Genomic DNA, 16694 nt, shown 5'->3' on the forward strand with positions numbered 1-16694 from the left:
CCTCAATGAGAAGAGTTTTGTTAAGAAAAATGGGAGAACCTGCCTTGTGCCTGTATATCAGTGGATCTGACCATACACCACTTCTTTTTAACCTCATGCAACTTCAAAAATCCTTGGAGAGATACAGCTGTTATTTTATAATCTGAGTATTTTGTTTTGCTGCATCAGGATTCATCTTTCACTTGCTCTGGAAAAGACAGTATAATAGTATTTTAAAACCATATTTCATCAAGTTACATTTATGTAACCTCACTAACTTCAATAAGCATCAAAACTTTGCAAATTGTTCTCCCTCTAATGACACTATAAAATCGAACATCATTCTGTTGCTCAGAGTAATTTTAGTTAGAACTAATAGTTCTGATAATTTTATTAACTTTGATGAACTTTCAGATTCTTTTTTTCTAAGATGCAAGTATAATACGACAGTATCTTCGAACCTGACTTCCAAGGAAGTGAGACTTACGTAACTGTACTGTAATGCCTCCCAAAACCTTTGAGTCCATTGAGCATTTCAGACTTCAGAGAGATACATAGTTCTCAAAGACAGTAAATTCCTATACATTTTGTGAAAACTGATTGCTAGAGATGGATCAAAATTATTGATACAACTAAGGAAAAGCCAGTTGCAGTTCAGCCAGTTGGCCAATCACCATGGATATAATGAACAGGCAATCAGCACACAATTATTTCAGCAACAGCATATGTTGCCACATTCTCAGCCAAACTGGCAAAAGACATGGGAAGGAGCTGGAAGTACTTAAGCACTGAGGATGGGAAGGACCGAGGAATGAGGGAGAAAAAAAAAATATTAAAAAAACTTCATTAGTTCCACTGTTCACAGAACAACTTACTTTGGTATCTTAAAACTGTAGATTTTGCCTTGGATAAAGGAATGTATGACTCCCTTTGCAGAAGATGTATATGTACTTTAATACAAGTGATCCCTGCCTTTTAGCCTGTGTTTCCTTAAGTAATGATTTATTTATAGGAAGATGCATTTTACTGGAGAGAAAAGAGCCTATGTTCATTTGTGAATTGAATGAAAAGCAAGTTGTTCTGCTTTACAGTACCAAGGAAATGTAAAGTGAGAGCTGTTGAAAAGGATTTTCAAACAAGAGAATGAATGGAAGTAGGTGGTGCATTCTTATTCTGGTAACGACAGAATGGACTAATGGCATCATCAATATGTGTATGTAAATTAATTCATATGAACTCAGTAGAATCACTAAATTTTAGTAAGTAAAGCTGGATTGGTTTTTGTATCCCAATGTCTGTTCTTCAGCCTAGGTGACAATTCGAAGACACTGAATGGTCTATTTAAAATCAATTAACTTTTGTGAAAAAAAAAAAAAATTAAGTATCTGTCATAAATTAGATAAAATTTTCCTCTGCTACTGCAAAAATGAAGTATTACAGTTGTGACATTAATTTATACATGCATACACATGTATAACTCCATACATAAAATATGATGTGTATTACTTTTTTTTTTCTTAGTCATATTTAGGCTCTTCATAGAAAAAAAAGCATGAAACCTTATACTGAAATAAATGGGCTAACATGAATATTTAAGGCTGAGAACCTTGACAAGACCTGATTTCTAGTTATATAACAATTCCATCAGTAATTGCTGAATATTTAAAATCTTGTATGTTTGTATGCATTTGAGTCTTCATTTACTGACATTCAGAAAGCATTTTCAGAACCCTAAGTATCAAATGAGCTAATCTGGAATTACTGAATTACTCCTAGAGACTGATGATTTATGGAAACAAAAAACCAGCACTGTCTGATTAAAGCAATACAGTAAAGGTATTGACATAAGAATGTTATTACAGTAAGAATCAAAGAATCACCATTTTGACTCAGTCTTCCACATAAAATCTGGGGCAACCTCTGCTTTCAAAGATCTGTGTCTTCAGTGTACAGGGTACTTCCAAAAGTTGTACATATGAGTAAAAAAAAGTTCAAATGATGCCACCAATGGTCGTAATCTGAAAACTTAATACCATATTCCATGCAAATAAGATTACAGAGACATCACTGAATCACAGAACAATTGAGGTTGGCAGGGACTTCTGGAGGTCATCTGCTCCAGACCTTTCATCATCTTTGTGGCCCTTCAATGGACTCCCTCCTGTATGTCCACCTCTCTCTTGTGCTGGGGAGCCCAGAACGGGACACGGTATTCCCTGTGTGGCCTTGCCAAGTGCATGAGTAGAGGGGAAGGATCTCCTCCCTTGACTCGCTAACAACACTCCTCCTAACGCAGCTCAGGATACTCTTAGCCTCCTTTGCCACAAGGGCACACTGCTGGCTCATGGTCAACTTGATGTCCACCAGGACCCATCATATGAAATTATATTAATAAAATATATTTTCTTCCTGTTCAATATATTGTTTAAATACACATGGTGACTTTGCAACATCAAGGCAGATGTGAGCAACATCTTTAATAGTACTGCTATGTATAGACAGTGCTAACGTAAACAGCAGTGTTTAAGTCTGTTTATTGCTTACTCAGTAAAAATAATTTCGTAGTTGAAGCTGCTGGTTGCAGGATATACCTAAGCAATTAATTAAATAAATAAATATAAAACTTGATAATTTATGAAGGCAACAGAGATTCAGAGATGGAAGAGCAAAGGACTCTAAGCTAGAATTTTAAAGCCAGACCTTGAATACATATCTTTGGACTGAAACAAGTTTCTAGTTTGAAGACCTGAGAACAGTTCATAGCCCTTGTATCTCCCTATCATACTGCTGGAGCCCAGAATGAACATAAGCAATAAAACCATGCTGAAACTCTTAGTTTATCACACAACTGTTGGCAGCATGCTGCAAAAACAACACAGAACTGCTCTATGAGAACAAGTGGATATTTGGCTACTAGACATGGATAAAGATACATAATATACATGGATAACATACATGTAAACATACATGTGAGACTGGGGGGTTAAAAGTTGAATGCATGAATTACTGAAGCAATGTTTGATACACTTCACTGAAAGAACTTAAAAAAATTGTGAAAGAAGTAAAATGCCTTGTGTTAAGAGAATGTTGGAAACACTCCATCTACGTTTATTTTTATTGTCCTTTCCCAGCAGAAAGGAGGTATGATATTCTTAAAGCATTTGAAAGCCTGGGACTATCTTAGAAAACTATATGTACTCCGAAAGTTTTCTGGTTACAAATAACATCCACAACTCTTCTGAAAACAAAAAATAATATTTTTCAAGCCTTACCTAGTTCCCTTACTCTGCCACTGGGAGAGTCTCCTACTAGAAGACAAAGTTTCACATGCATCTCTAAAGGCAAAGTATTTTCTCTGTCTCAGATTAATATAGACATTTTGCTGAAGGCTCTTTAAGCCTGCCATGCATTTCACGTCAGAGGTTTGGTCTGAACATTAACCTCAGTCTTTCACAGTCCTGGAAAGTCGAAACCACTAAGACTTCCTACAGAAGTCAATTCTATATCTCATAGCAGTATACCATCAACAAACAGGTCCAATCCGTTTTTTCCATTTTGCATACTGGGATATACAGGCCAGAATGACAAACATTGTACCTTAAATTTGGCAATAAGTGCTCTTATTTTCAGATGGGGCAGAAGGCACATCCCAGTTCTAATGACCTCAAAAGCCAGTTCCGTAACTACAGGCACCTAAATACAAGAATTTGGCCTCTCTGTCTTAGTGTTTTTCATATGAACAATATTTGCCTGTGCAATGCACCTTGATATCCAGCAACAACAGCTAATTTGCAAATTAAAAATATACCTAAAAAAAAAAAGGAAAAAAGAAAACTGGGAGATAGCAAGCACTTTAAATGAAAACTCGCCTATGCAATTCTCAGGTCCACCCTGAAGCTATGTAATGTGAAATATGGAGTACCTTCCAGGAGGATGAGGTACTTTGCTGTAGCTAGTAAAGCAACTCTGGGTTGTCACAACAACTGTAAATAGACAGATAAAATAAATCAAACTGACAAAATGCACTGTGATAAGAAATTTCTGCGACAGTACAAGAACCATTATGACTGTTTCATTTCATTCAAACTGAATTATGCTCAATAAATAAAACATAACGTGATGATAAAAAAAAGGTCTGTCTCCAAGCTACTTACAGCATAAGTGGATTAGATTCTATGCATAATGGACTAGTAAACAGCAGATCCATATAAACTGAGGAAAGAGAATTCCATTTCAAACGCTGAAACAGTATGAAGTTGACAATTGCACAGAATTATTAGCCAAATGCTAGGCAGTCAGCCAAAGGCTTCAACAAAAATTGCCTTAAGCAAGAGCAGCAAACAAGGGGAGGAGTTAATGGTAAAAAAAAAAAAAAAAGGCAATTAAATTCACTCAGGGGATGATATTTGTCACCACAAAGGCCAGAATGACAGATGATTAAGATCTTGTTAATAGAAAAAAAAAAATCAAAAAAAACTAAAGCTGATTTAATGTAAGAGGAAGTCAGTGAAATTAGCAGTTTAGTACCAAATACAAATCTAGAAAACTCCATTAACAGCAAAGGGACAGCCATTTCACTCTGTTAGCTTGTTGTAATTCCCTTTAGAGTTCACTTGGATAATGGGCGATTAATGTCTGTGTGTATATAAAACTAAAACTGTGTCCTAATTGGGTTTGGCTGAGCTAATTGCCTCTGATCAATAAAACTGACACATAGTATGCTTGTCCTTCAAGAATCTCACTCTGGGCTTCATTCCCCATCCCTCAAACCATGCTTCTGACATCCAGGGGAGCAGAAATTGGTCACGTTAATAGAAAATTGAAAGTAATACAGAAGAACTTAAATAGAGCAGCAAGCACTGGGGAAACGTGTATTTTATTCGACTAAAAACCCCTTGTGCTTCATGACATTGCATCCACTTGCAGCAGTTTCCTAGCATTTTTACAGTCCCTTCTCTGCAAACAGCATTTCTGTTGCTTTATTTACACCAGCACAGAGACACCGATAGAGCCTCCTAGTGCTGACACACTAGCATACAGCAATACAGAAGGGGAGTCCCTCTCGGAACACCTCCGAAAGACATAGGCTTTGCTAAAGTTCTCTACCCCACCTCACCCCCACCCACTCTAATTGTAGCTACAGTCACACCATCATTTTCTGGCACTGCAATGACAAGGAAAACACACGACTTTTTCCTCAAACAAACCAATTAAGCTTTATAGCCTAGGGAAACATCTAATCATATGATACAATGCCTACTCTAGTAAAATTACACACAAGAACAACAACAACAAAAAAAGCAGATGCAGACACAACATAACTACTTAGTAGTACTCAAATATTATTGTACAGCATTCATTCATACTTAATACATCTTTTTAATTTCCTTGACAACAGGGTCAAGATTAGTTATACAAGCTATGCAATCTACACAAGTATGTCTTCTAATTAACAGGCTAAACCTTCTTGATATAGGCAGCTGCTGTCTGTAAGACCATGGGATCCTCCTCCCAAAAACACCAAAGCATGGCTTCTTTTGAAATCAATTGTTATGAAGTGCATCCGCTCAGACAGTTTCAACAGTGGTGACAATGTAAGAGTCATCGAAAACAGTGTAACCTACTATTCTGCTAGGAGGCAGAGACATGAGACTCTTATCTCTGCTTTTTTTCAGAAGATCATCTGCATTGTCCATAAAAATACAAGCGAAACAGCGTAACACAGATTTCCCCATCCTGCTTAACCAGGAGACAGGAACTTCTGAAAGCAATACTGCGACGATGTCAAATACCAGGTGGTCACTACATACTGTGCCTGATGCCATTCCAACCAGTAGTGGTTTTTAAGGTGTCCTTCTGAAATGAAATAAGCCATGAATTGTACTTAATACACTATCAGTAATTTGCTCATTTAAGATACACGTACTTCCAGAGAAATGAATGCTAGCATATCTCTATTTTGTTTTTCTATACACAGCTGTGCCCTCTAGTGGAACTGGATAATTCAGTACGTATTTTGTCCTTTTCTCAAAATTGGCACACTCCATCTGAACTACATTCAGTAGCTGGAGTTATGAACCTTGCTTTCTTTTAAGGAGCTGTTGTATTAACTTCAAAGAAGTTAATCGTACAGAAGTTTCAAGATACTGAGAGAATCCAAATTCACACGCAGAATCGTTCAGGTTGGAAGGGACCTTAAAGATCATCTAGTTCTAACCCCCCCTGCCATGGGCAGGGACACCTCCCACTAGACCAGGCTGCTCAAAGCCCCATCCAGCCTGGCCATGAACACCTCCAGGGATGGGGAATCCACAACTTCCCTGGAAAACCTGTTCCAGTGTCTCACCACCCTTACACTAAAGAATTTCTTCCTGATATCTAATCTAAACCTACCCTCTTTCAGTTTAAAACCATTACCCCATGTCCTATCATTACAGTCCCTATTCCTAACTTCCTATTAGTTGTTATTTTGATAGAAGAAAATCCTGTTTTGTGGTTTTTTAGATAATGTCAGAGGTAGAGTCAATTGAACTAATTTGGGAAGAGATAAAATGACCTGAAGTAGTCTGGAGCCATTGCTGATCTATTCCAATGATACTTTCTTAACAAAAGCACATAAAAAAAGACAGAAAATTTCAGCAAGAGCAGAAAATACAGTTTCAGTCCCAACTTTCATTTGCAAGCTCCCTGATGGAGAAACTGACAGAGCACACGATCTTACTACACAATACCACACCTGACAGGCTTCAAGCAGCAGGTTTAACGTTTTGTCTTTGGTTGTCTCACTGACAACTGCAGCACTGAGGAGGGGATGGTCTTGGCTGGCTATTTAAAAAAAGAAATAAAAGACTAGGAATCAGGTGAAGGCAGAAAAGAGGATGTGGGGAAAGGAAAGATAGCAGGAGCCTACGTCCTGCATTCTAAGTAGTTTTCAAGCTCTGCCACCTTCAGTGGTGACAGTAAACTTATTGTTCTCATCTCCATGACTGAACACAGCCATGATGGAAGATTAAGAAAATACAAAGCCATCACACTGAATCTGAGTAAGTTTCAGAAAAGGAGAGGAACAGCAGCCATGTAAAGGCGGTCACTCATTTCAGGATGTGTTTTCCCACTACACCCAGTCAGGTGCCTTCCAGTACTTGAAGGAGGCCTCCAGGAAAGATGGAGAAGGACCCTTCATCAGAGATTCTAGCGATAGGAAAAGGCGTAACAGTTTAAAACTGAAAGAGGGCAGATTTAGAGTAGATATTAAGAAGAAATTCTTTACTGTGAGGGTGGTGAGGCACTGGAACAGGTTGCCCAGAGAAGTTGTAGATGCCCCATCCCTGGAGGTGTTCAAGGCCAGGCTGGATGGGGCTTTGAGCAGCCTGGTCTAGTGGGAGGTGTCCCTGCCCGTGGCAGGGGGGTTGGAACTAGATGATCTTTAAGGTCCCTTCCAACCCAAACCATTCTATGATTCTATTTGGGGCTCATCAAATCCAACTCCATTCTATTTTTTTAATCATTCTTAGTGCAGGGTACTACACATACAAACTTTTTGTTTGGACTAAGCCAATCTTCAAATTTTCCATAGAAAAATATTAAATATAGAAATATAAATATCTTTCATGCTTTCAGAAAGGTGGTCCATTAAAAAGTTAACAACTAAAACAGGTCTTTGAAGCTATATTTCCCTGGAGATTAAGTCCCTTACCTGTTCTTGTGTGAACTGAACTAAGAATGTTTTTACTTGTGGGACAGAAATTATTCTTACAGTTCTCACTAGGACTGGCAATGATCACTGTCTGTATCTTCTTGTGCTAGTTTCCATAAAAAGCAAAAAAACAAAACCCCAACCCAACTTGCTTTATAGAGATAAAAAGATATTCTCTATTCATATAACATAAAAGTTTTGTGTCAGCTGCAGAGACTTTATTACATCGCTAAAGCTCCAAGAATTAGTACAGGTAAGAGCAGAAATTAGGTCTTCTTAGGAAGCTAAAAAGATTAATGTGGAAAAGGAAGCTCTTAGAAGCTGCTAGAAATGGTAGAGGCCTCAGGATAATTGAGACTCTGACAGACAGTTCTTATGATGTAATGCTCAAATTTAGCTTCCACTTATGTCATGTGACCCTGCGGAAGCTTTGGGGACATAAAACTCTTTGATAGATAACAACCTTTCTTTTCAGCCTGCAGTGGAATTCCTGCAAGAAATGCTGAATCAGACCTTAATACGTACTTTTACTTCAGGCTTTATCAACTAAAACGGTAGTAGTAGACTTTTTGAATTAAAGCTTATCTCAGGTATTTCCAACAACATTTAAGCTTTATATTAGTACAGACTAGCTAGAAAAATAAACTAAGTATAGAATCCAAGAGCTATAATGTCTACGAGTTGACTTTTAATCAAATTCTACAGACCTTTAAAAATAAAAGAATTTGCACCCAAACCCTAAAAACAGAGATCGTTAAACCACGCTTATGGTTTAACCATAAGCCATCCCTCCCATATTTTTAATTCTCCTCACCTATCCCACTGCATGTATGATAATGACATGAGAAGATTAAAGCAAATACCATATCATTTGACACTAGTTGTTTCTGATCAACACTTCAGTAAACTTCCCTCACCTTTTGTCAGAGCCTTGAGGGCATTTAATGGCCCTAACTAACCTCATCTATGGCTTCCATAATATGGTCTAACTATGGGCCCAGGAACCCCTCCTAAGCTTAGACCCAGGCCTTCAGTCTCTGCTTGAGCTTTGTTCCCTGCTTTAACTGAATCTATGTTGTGTGTTATTTTGCAACACTTGCATTATTTTGAAAGAAACTGAAAACTGGACCAAGAATGAGAATAAAAACGTTTAATGAGAGCAGAATTCAGTTCCGCTGGACTTTGGTATACCTTCTAAGGGTTGAAGGGGGGCGGATATAGCACTTACACTTCAAGCATTCAAAAATTATATTGAAGGCCAAAACAGTTTGTACCAGCAAGACTCTGAGGAGAAGAGGACAAAATTACTTCCACAAACCTGAGAAATTTTGAAGGGCTCTGAGTTTTGTTCACTATTTCTAGCCAGTTTGGAAATGTCACATTGGAGGCTATCAAGCTAACTGCACTCAACAGCAGAGATCAAAACACAGACGAGACAGACATCTAAACAAACTAAATTTCGCATCAGATGAGCAGAATGGGGAAGTATTTAAACTCATTTTTCACTGCAGAGCTTAATGGGGCCGACTCTAGTCTCTTTGCAATATCACTCCCTTAGAGTCAATCTAAAGTCAATCTAAATCAGGGTCACTAAAGCCCAGGAGAAGGTGGAATCGTGCAAAGGCAGTACTAGGTATGACTTTGGTCTGCTTAAGCTGTTACAGAAACGTAGCCTAATGTACGCCTCCAAGGGCTGCTGATCTAGAAAAGTAAAATCTTCATTTGCCACTTGGGTTATCCAGTCAAATACATTTCTGTGCTTTTTCCTTTAAATATATATTGCTACCAAGTTATATCACTGTTCTTTACAGATGTGCGAAGCACAGAAAGCTTATACTTTTCTTGTAGAGACCAGTATAGCCACTTACAGAACACTTGCACAAGATTTTACCTGTGCTAGTATCAGAGAAGCAGAAGGATAAACCAGGAACACCTGGCTCAAATTCAGGTCATAATTAATATCAGATAACCAGCTATGAACTACTTAATTACTAAATGAGCATAACAGGTCATTAATATTAAACAGTTATTTGGCATTAATTTTATCTCTAGAAAATTTGCTCCAAAGCCCCTGACAGAATTTTAGGTGGTACTGTGTTGAATTAAAAAGTGAAGGATCTGTTCCTGTCTCAGAAGCTTGCCTTGCTGTCCGAAAAAGTAACAATTGCTGTTGGCTCAAGCAGATGAACAGTTGTCATGGCACATAAACACTGTTTGTTAAATTAATTGCTATTGTACATGAATATTAACTAATTAGAATAAATATGTAACTTGTGTAGGACTCAGAATGTAGCCATGTAATTCAGCTTCGGTGATGGAAATGCTATAGCTCTGCACTTTCTGGACAAACTGTGGAATGTCTACATCAGACCAAAAAGAATAAGAATTTTGGAAAGTGACTAGAAGTTAAAAAAAAAAGAACCAGGCTTACTCACTGTAGAAACAAAAAAGATCACGCTAAACATGTGAGCTGATAACTTAAGCTTGCAGAATCTCCTTCCTTTGAAGTTGCTAAGAACCAGTTAAACAAAACTTAACATAGAGTATTTATAATTCACCACAGCCCTTGAGCATAGCATGTGCTTTTAGAAGTCTCTTCCGCTCCCTAGGATTACTGTTGCTGTTAACAACCTCAAAACATTTCTTCTCCCAAATTCTACAGAGATGGCAATGAAATTGTACAAGACAGAAGTATTTGAATAGTTTCTTTTTAAGTGCAAAAGAAGCAATGGAATCTAAAAGTGTTTACTCACTGTGAATTATTAGAGCCACTGCTGACAAAAACATTCACAAGAAAATTGCAAATATGTAACACAGAAGAAATTCATATGCCTTGTCAAAGGAAAGGTGAAAATTAAAGGTTAAAATCCCTGCCTTATTTTCTGAAAACTTTGATTCACATAACATATGTATTACCTAAGGCCAGATTGCACAGCTTTTGTCAGCATTTGTAATGCATGTCTGTGAATACATCAGAAAAAACTTGTTGATTCAAGTCCTTCCCCTCTTAGCCTGGAGAGCTAACTATCCAGGAAAGTCTCTACTTTCAGGTATTGTTGTTAGGCCAAGCAAGACAAAAATACTGTCTAAATGTCATATGCTCTTTTACAGAACTTCATATGCAGTCTGCCATGAAAACAGTCCTTCTGACCTCAAGACAAGGTAAGCTACATGATTTCGATGCTTGGAATGATCAAGCCAATCATTTTTCTTTTAGCAGGCTCTTAACACGTATTAACCAATCCCGGTTTTCAATAAGCCACATCAGAAACAATCTACAGGTCCCACAATCTTCTAAAAGCATACAAGTAGAGAATGAATGGGACTATGTTGTCAATTTTCCAGTTGACTGAATGTACCTTGAACTACTCAAGTATACTTCTGGAGTATTGAATGACACACCTAACAGTCCCCCTCTGCACACACTGTCCTTCTAAAAAGTTATTTCACTGCTTTCCACTTATTTTTTTTTAACCTTTAACCAAAATTGAATTGGTTCTATTTATTACATTAACAAATAAAATGTTTTAACTGTGAAATCTCAGCTGTTTTATTTAAAAATTGAAGCCTCAACTAAATGGAAATTTAAGATTTCCCAGATTCATCCAAATCCTGATTCCATGTTCCCCAAATATTAACTGAAAACACACAGAAAATGAGACTGTCTTCCTGTTACTGTAAATATAGTCCTCCAGAAAGACTGGCCACTTTTTCCGAAAAGGTCTGATTCCACTTAAAATGTGTCAAGATTAGTTCAATGTCTCATAACAGTTATTATTTGAACAGATAGTACTGAGAAGCTTAATTAAAACTTTTCACTGCATTATTTATTATCTTTTATTTATTAATTAATTATTATTTATTAATAACTAGCAACCCTTCTGTCATTCTTTTTAATATCTATACAAGCTTGGTAGTCTCTAAAGAAAACAGTGGTGGGCCGCATAGACAAACTTAGCAGTTGGACTACCTGCTCTGCAAGGACATTGAAACACTATCATGTACCCCTTACTCAAAGAACCCAGTGATCCCAGGGAGACCCAGTGCTTTTGCTTTCCATGCTTTTAAGATTTTGCTGCGAGGCCCCATTCCCCAAGTTCCCTCCTACGCTACCGCTGCTGATGTCAAAACCATGAAGGCAAGGGGCCCAACCTGCCAAGGAGCTCACTGTGGTTCTTAAAAAGCCTCTTGCTGCAACTTCAGGCATCCAAACGCGCCTCAAGAATCTATCCTTGAAGCGGCCCGGGCTTCAAACGCGGCTCTACCCGGCGTTACTCGCACGCCGGGGAAGGCAAGGCAACGAACCCGGCTCTCCTCAGCACCGCCCCCTAACTCTGTGAGGGTGCTCGAACCGTTACACGCGCGAGGCCCTCAACGGAAAAGAGAAGGCGGGCCTTCCGCTGGGCGCGAGGGCGGTGATTAACCGTCGCCTGGTACCGCCCGCGGGCTGAGGAGGGAGGTGGCAGCCGAGGCCCGGCCTCACGTCCCGCCCCTCCGGCCCGGCGCTGGCCTCCGCAGCTCAGAAGGCCGGGACGATGTTGGAGACGCTGCGGGAGCGGTTGTTGAGCGTCCAGCAGGACCTCACCGCCGGGTGGGTAGCACCTCCCCGGCCCGGCGGGGCTGGAGGGGGCGGAGGGAACGGGAGGGGAACCCGCGTCCCATGGCCGGGCGGGGAGGGGAAAGCAGGTGACTGGGGGCCGGGGGGAGGAAGAGGAGGGGACTGTGGAGGCGGCACCCCCCTGCCGGGGCCCTTCCCTCTCCCAGTGTCCCGCTGTGTGCGGGGACGTGCTGGGAACGCGGCCCCTGGGTTTAATCCACCCCCCTGAGCCCAGCGCTTCCCGCCTGGCTTGGGCGGCTGATGGCGGGCGGCTGATGGCGGGCGGCTAGCGAGCCCCGGCAGCTGCCGTCGGGAGCCGAGGGGAGGAGGTGCCGTGGTGTTCGGGAAGCAGCTGCGGTCAGGGGAGAGAAAGAGAGACTGCTGTTGTGAGAGAGTGAGGGAGATGTGAATGGGGTCAATTAACGCTCTTGAATTTTTTATGACATAAACGACCTTCGAGGTTTTATAGATTAATGGACTTGCGTAAAGAGCATCGTTGTAGTCTGTTCGATGTATGAAAAGCTTTTCTTTACTTGGAGTATGAGTTACTGTCATTTGGGAAAAAGAAGCGTGGGAGAATTGAAAGGAGCATCCCCTTGCTTACATTAAAAAGTAGAAAGATATTCTTCTTACGTTGCCTCACAAGGCTTTTTTGATAGGCCCTGTATCAATGCTGTTCTTAGTACAAGCAGGTGGCCTAAATGAGTGTTGCTGGAAAAGTCAGTGGATGGCCAGAGAACAAGGTCACCTCTCAGCTGCAAAACTGTTGGCTCATAATGAGCCACAGGAGAATATCGTGTTGTAATCAATTACTATTAAAAACTGTGTGGTCTTTGGCAGTGTTGAGGCTGCCTTATAATACCTCTATGGTTAATATTTATATATAGCGATGGGTGTGTATGTACTCCAGAAACTGAAATACTTTATAATGGCTCATTTGCACCAGCGTATGAAGGTCCGTAGAAATTGATAGAATAAGCTATCAGTGAACCAGATAAATTGCTTATAGGTTATCTGTCTCAGCATCAATAATTGAATATTAAAATGTCTTAAGAATACAGACTGAGGCATTGCTTTATTGCTGTGTGTCTTTCTGTTTTGCTGTTATTTTTAGAACTTCTCGCAGTTTGATGCCTCAGTACAGTGTAAAGTTCTTCTGAAAAAAACGTTTTTCACATGATGAAAGAGGACAACAGAAAGGTCATAACATGCTGGATCTGATGGTCATTTAATTTTGGATCTGCATGTATTGCTACAGTGGAGTCAACGTAGTCTCTAATTTTCCGCCTTCTTTGTATTGCAATGTTTTGTTCTGTTTTGGGAACAGTCTCTGATTTCATCATTTCCATCTTTGTGTTTTAGCAGCTCCATTAATGTGCCCTTCTTGGAGTGTCCCTTCTTTAATTTTTTTTCTTTAATTTTTTTTTTTTTTAATCTGGGATGTATTCTTTGTTGCCATTGGGAACCCCTGTCTTGGAGCCGTGGTAGCAGAGGCCGTGGAGAACATCAGCTTTTTTCCTGTAGTGTCTCCATGGATTCAGGCCAGAATATGACTTGCCCTGTTTTGCCCTTTTTCCTTTCCCAGACAATGCAACTGCAATGCCATAGTGTTTTGGATTACCCTGTTCCGTACCCCACCGCAGTGGTAATAGAAGTAATTTTATACTGTTAGGACTTTAGCTTAAAATGGTCAAAACCTAGAGAAAGTATTTCTTGTGTGAAGAATGCTGGGCCAGTTGTGGCCAACTTGTTAACTACACATGAATGCTTGCAAAGTGGAACAGTTGAATTTCTTGAAACATTGAGAGGGAGAAGCTTTTCCAGGGCTTCTAATGAAAGAATATCCCTTCCATAGGAATTAGGGAATGCTTATGTGCGGCTGAAAAAGATTAAATCTGGCATTGTGTGATCTACAGAAAGAGCAGTTTAGGGTTATTAGCTGTTTTTGTGTACAAAGAAATGAGCTCCTGTTTCCCCTGCTCAGCTGTTTCCTGTCTACTTCTGCGTATCCTGTGAGTGAGGTATCTAGATTTGACCCCTCTACCTGCAAGCAATCTTTTGCAGGATGAGGAAAAAATCCCAAAAGAACAATGAGCTGTGTCGGTCTGTGACGACAGTAATTTGTGTGTTTCTACCAGCTTGAGTGGTGTGGCTCACAGTACCGCTACTTGTTACCGAGAACACTACTGAAAGGGAGACAGTGTTGTGTAGTCTAGTGATAAATTCTTTAACCTTTAATTCTGATTGCCTGGCAGATATTCTAGTAAGAGAACTGGTAGTTGTGACACAAGGTTTCCTTCTATCCTTGTGTGGAGAGCAATACTGCTGTTGCAGGCTGGGGTGCATGCTGGGGAATGTGTTGCTTTCTGCAACAGTGGTGCTCTTCGTCAGGGTGCTGTGGTTGTTGCTGCTTGGCTTGTCTGTTAAGAACAGCTCTCTAACAGGGAGTGGGACCTGCCTTAGCATGTCTTTTCTCAAATTGCTAGCCACCTGTTTTGCTGTAGAGCTTTGAGGTGTCGTCTTTGAGTTCCTGGAAATTGGTGGCGAAGACTGGTCTCACCCTAAAAGTAGCTTGAATATCTATGTATTAGGTTGTTTCCCAGTCATGGGGTCAATCAGGATTATATATCTCTCTATCACGTCTGGAGGATATCTCATAGCTTGTTTCCATCTTGCTTGTGTCTGTGTCCTTTATTTCTTCCTAACCCTTGCTGTCCTGGAGAGCCAAGACTCCGAAGGGCGCGGAGGCTGAGGACGTCCATCATCTTGGTAGTCAGAGAACAGCAGGAGGTTTTGGTACTAACTCTACCATGACAACCCGACTAGCATATATGGGTTGACTGAAAAAGAGTAAGGAGTGGAAAAGAGTTGGGGTGTGTGTTTTGTTTACTGATGGCTGGGGTTTTGTGTGTGTTTGGTTTTTTCTTGTTTTTTAGGAGGAAGATACCAGTCAGTTTGAATTTGGACATAGGTGAAACAAGCCTCAGATATGCTCAGGAGCAGCACACTGTGGTGATGCTGCTGGAGATTCTGATAGTTGGCGGAAGAAAAGTTGTCCTTGTCCTAGTTTTGTCTTGGCAGACTTATGGCAAGTGACAAGCGTGTGTGTTATGCTTTTCCTTGGCACGCATGCCTTTTTCTAGAGGGTGTTCTTCAGGATTGGATTGATTATTTCTAGGCAGGTCTTTAATACCTGTCTGCTGAGGAAACAGTATCAAGAGCTAGAAGACTTGGATATATAGCTTCCATTAAACTTTTCATACCCAATTGCTTGATGCGCTTGTAGAAAAAATTCTCATAATTTAGAAGCAATGTAGGTGGAAATAATTCCATGACAGTCTCCACAAAACTAAGTGAAATTTGATTTATTTTTGAAATAAGCTGAAACAAAATTAACTATAATAGACTGGAATTAACACGTCTGTTCAAGCTGTTCTCTGTTTTTGGTGTTGCAAATGTCTGATTTTTTTTGTTTTGATTTATAGGTTGAAGACTTTGGGAGACAAATCAAGAGAAGCAAAAAAAAGCAGGCAGAGGTACTTTGGAAGATCTTAATGTATAGCATTGATGTAAATTTTTCTTTAACAAGAACAGTCTAAAAGTGGCTTATATATAAGAGTCTGTTACAAAAACACTTGCATATAACTTTACAGAATATTCTTTAGATAACAGAAGAGCTTAACCCTAATACTGAGGAAATACTGTGCTTAATAGAACCTTGATTGATAGGCCTAAGTAACTTCTGATGACTGTCAATCAGTTTATAAATGACTATTTAAATTATGTGAATATTCAATGTTATTGTAGTATTTTATAAAAGATTCAGGGTGCAGTACACTAAAGTGTAATTATTTACAATCTCTGTGAATCTTATGTACTAAAATTGTAATTCAGTTTTTTCAGTGCAAGAACAGAAATATGAGCCTTTATATTGTGGAAAATATATGTATAATGGAGTACTTCAATTATCTGTTTTCATCTCCGTTGCAAGAAGATTTAAGAGTTGTGGTGGTTCTTTATCCTCTGCATTCTAGTATATTGTTTATTCTTTCAACCTGTGTAAACTATAGGGAAAGACTACTTAACGTCTGTAGATGATGTCTGTGAATGTTACTTCTTCAAATAAGCTCAGATGTGCGTTAGTGTAAAGCATGTGCTTACTAAAACACAGTGTGTAGACAGAAATTAGTTTTAAAACAAGCCCTGAACAAAAAGTAAGGCATCTGAAATAAACTGTATTAAGTTCTGAAGCTTAATGCTTTGGATGTAAAGGTTTTTTAACAGAAAACTGGTTGTATTGATGAGCCACAGAAACTGGACTAAGAATGGGTGAAGCTTTGAATAAAACCATTTTAGGCAGCTGCCTCCTTTGTATGTTTCTGGTCCATAGTATTTTGGTTCATCTGATGTATTGTAAACATC

The 16694-nt window shown here is 39.4% G+C and overlaps 1 protein-coding gene across 3 annotated transcripts in view; it reads left to right on the forward strand.

The window, feature by feature from the left end:
• Positions 1–12097: 12097 nt before the first annotated feature.
• DTNBP1 (dystrobrevin binding protein 1) overlaps positions 12098–16694 on the forward strand; it is a 71404-nt gene continuing 66807 nt past the window's right edge. The window contains exons 1-2 of one of the 3 annotated variants that reach the window (XM_054191123.1): positions 12098–12266; positions 15758–15808. In XM_054191123.1, the coding sequence (XP_054047098.1) occupies positions 12211–12266; positions 15758–15808 (107 nt within the window). In that variant the 5' untranslated portion in view covers positions 12098–12210. Of the gene's footprint in view, positions 12267–12457; positions 12667–15757; positions 15809–16694 lie in introns of those variants that run through there. The other 2 variants (XM_054191124.1, XM_054191126.1) reach the window with 2 other exon arrangements.

This window comes from Rissa tridactyla, chromosome 2 (assembly GCF_028500815.1).
Source record: "Rissa tridactyla isolate bRisTri1 chromosome 2, bRisTri1.patW.cur.20221130, whole genome shotgun sequence".
Lineage (NCBI taxonomy): Eukaryota > Metazoa > Chordata > Aves > Charadriiformes > Laridae > Rissa > Rissa tridactyla.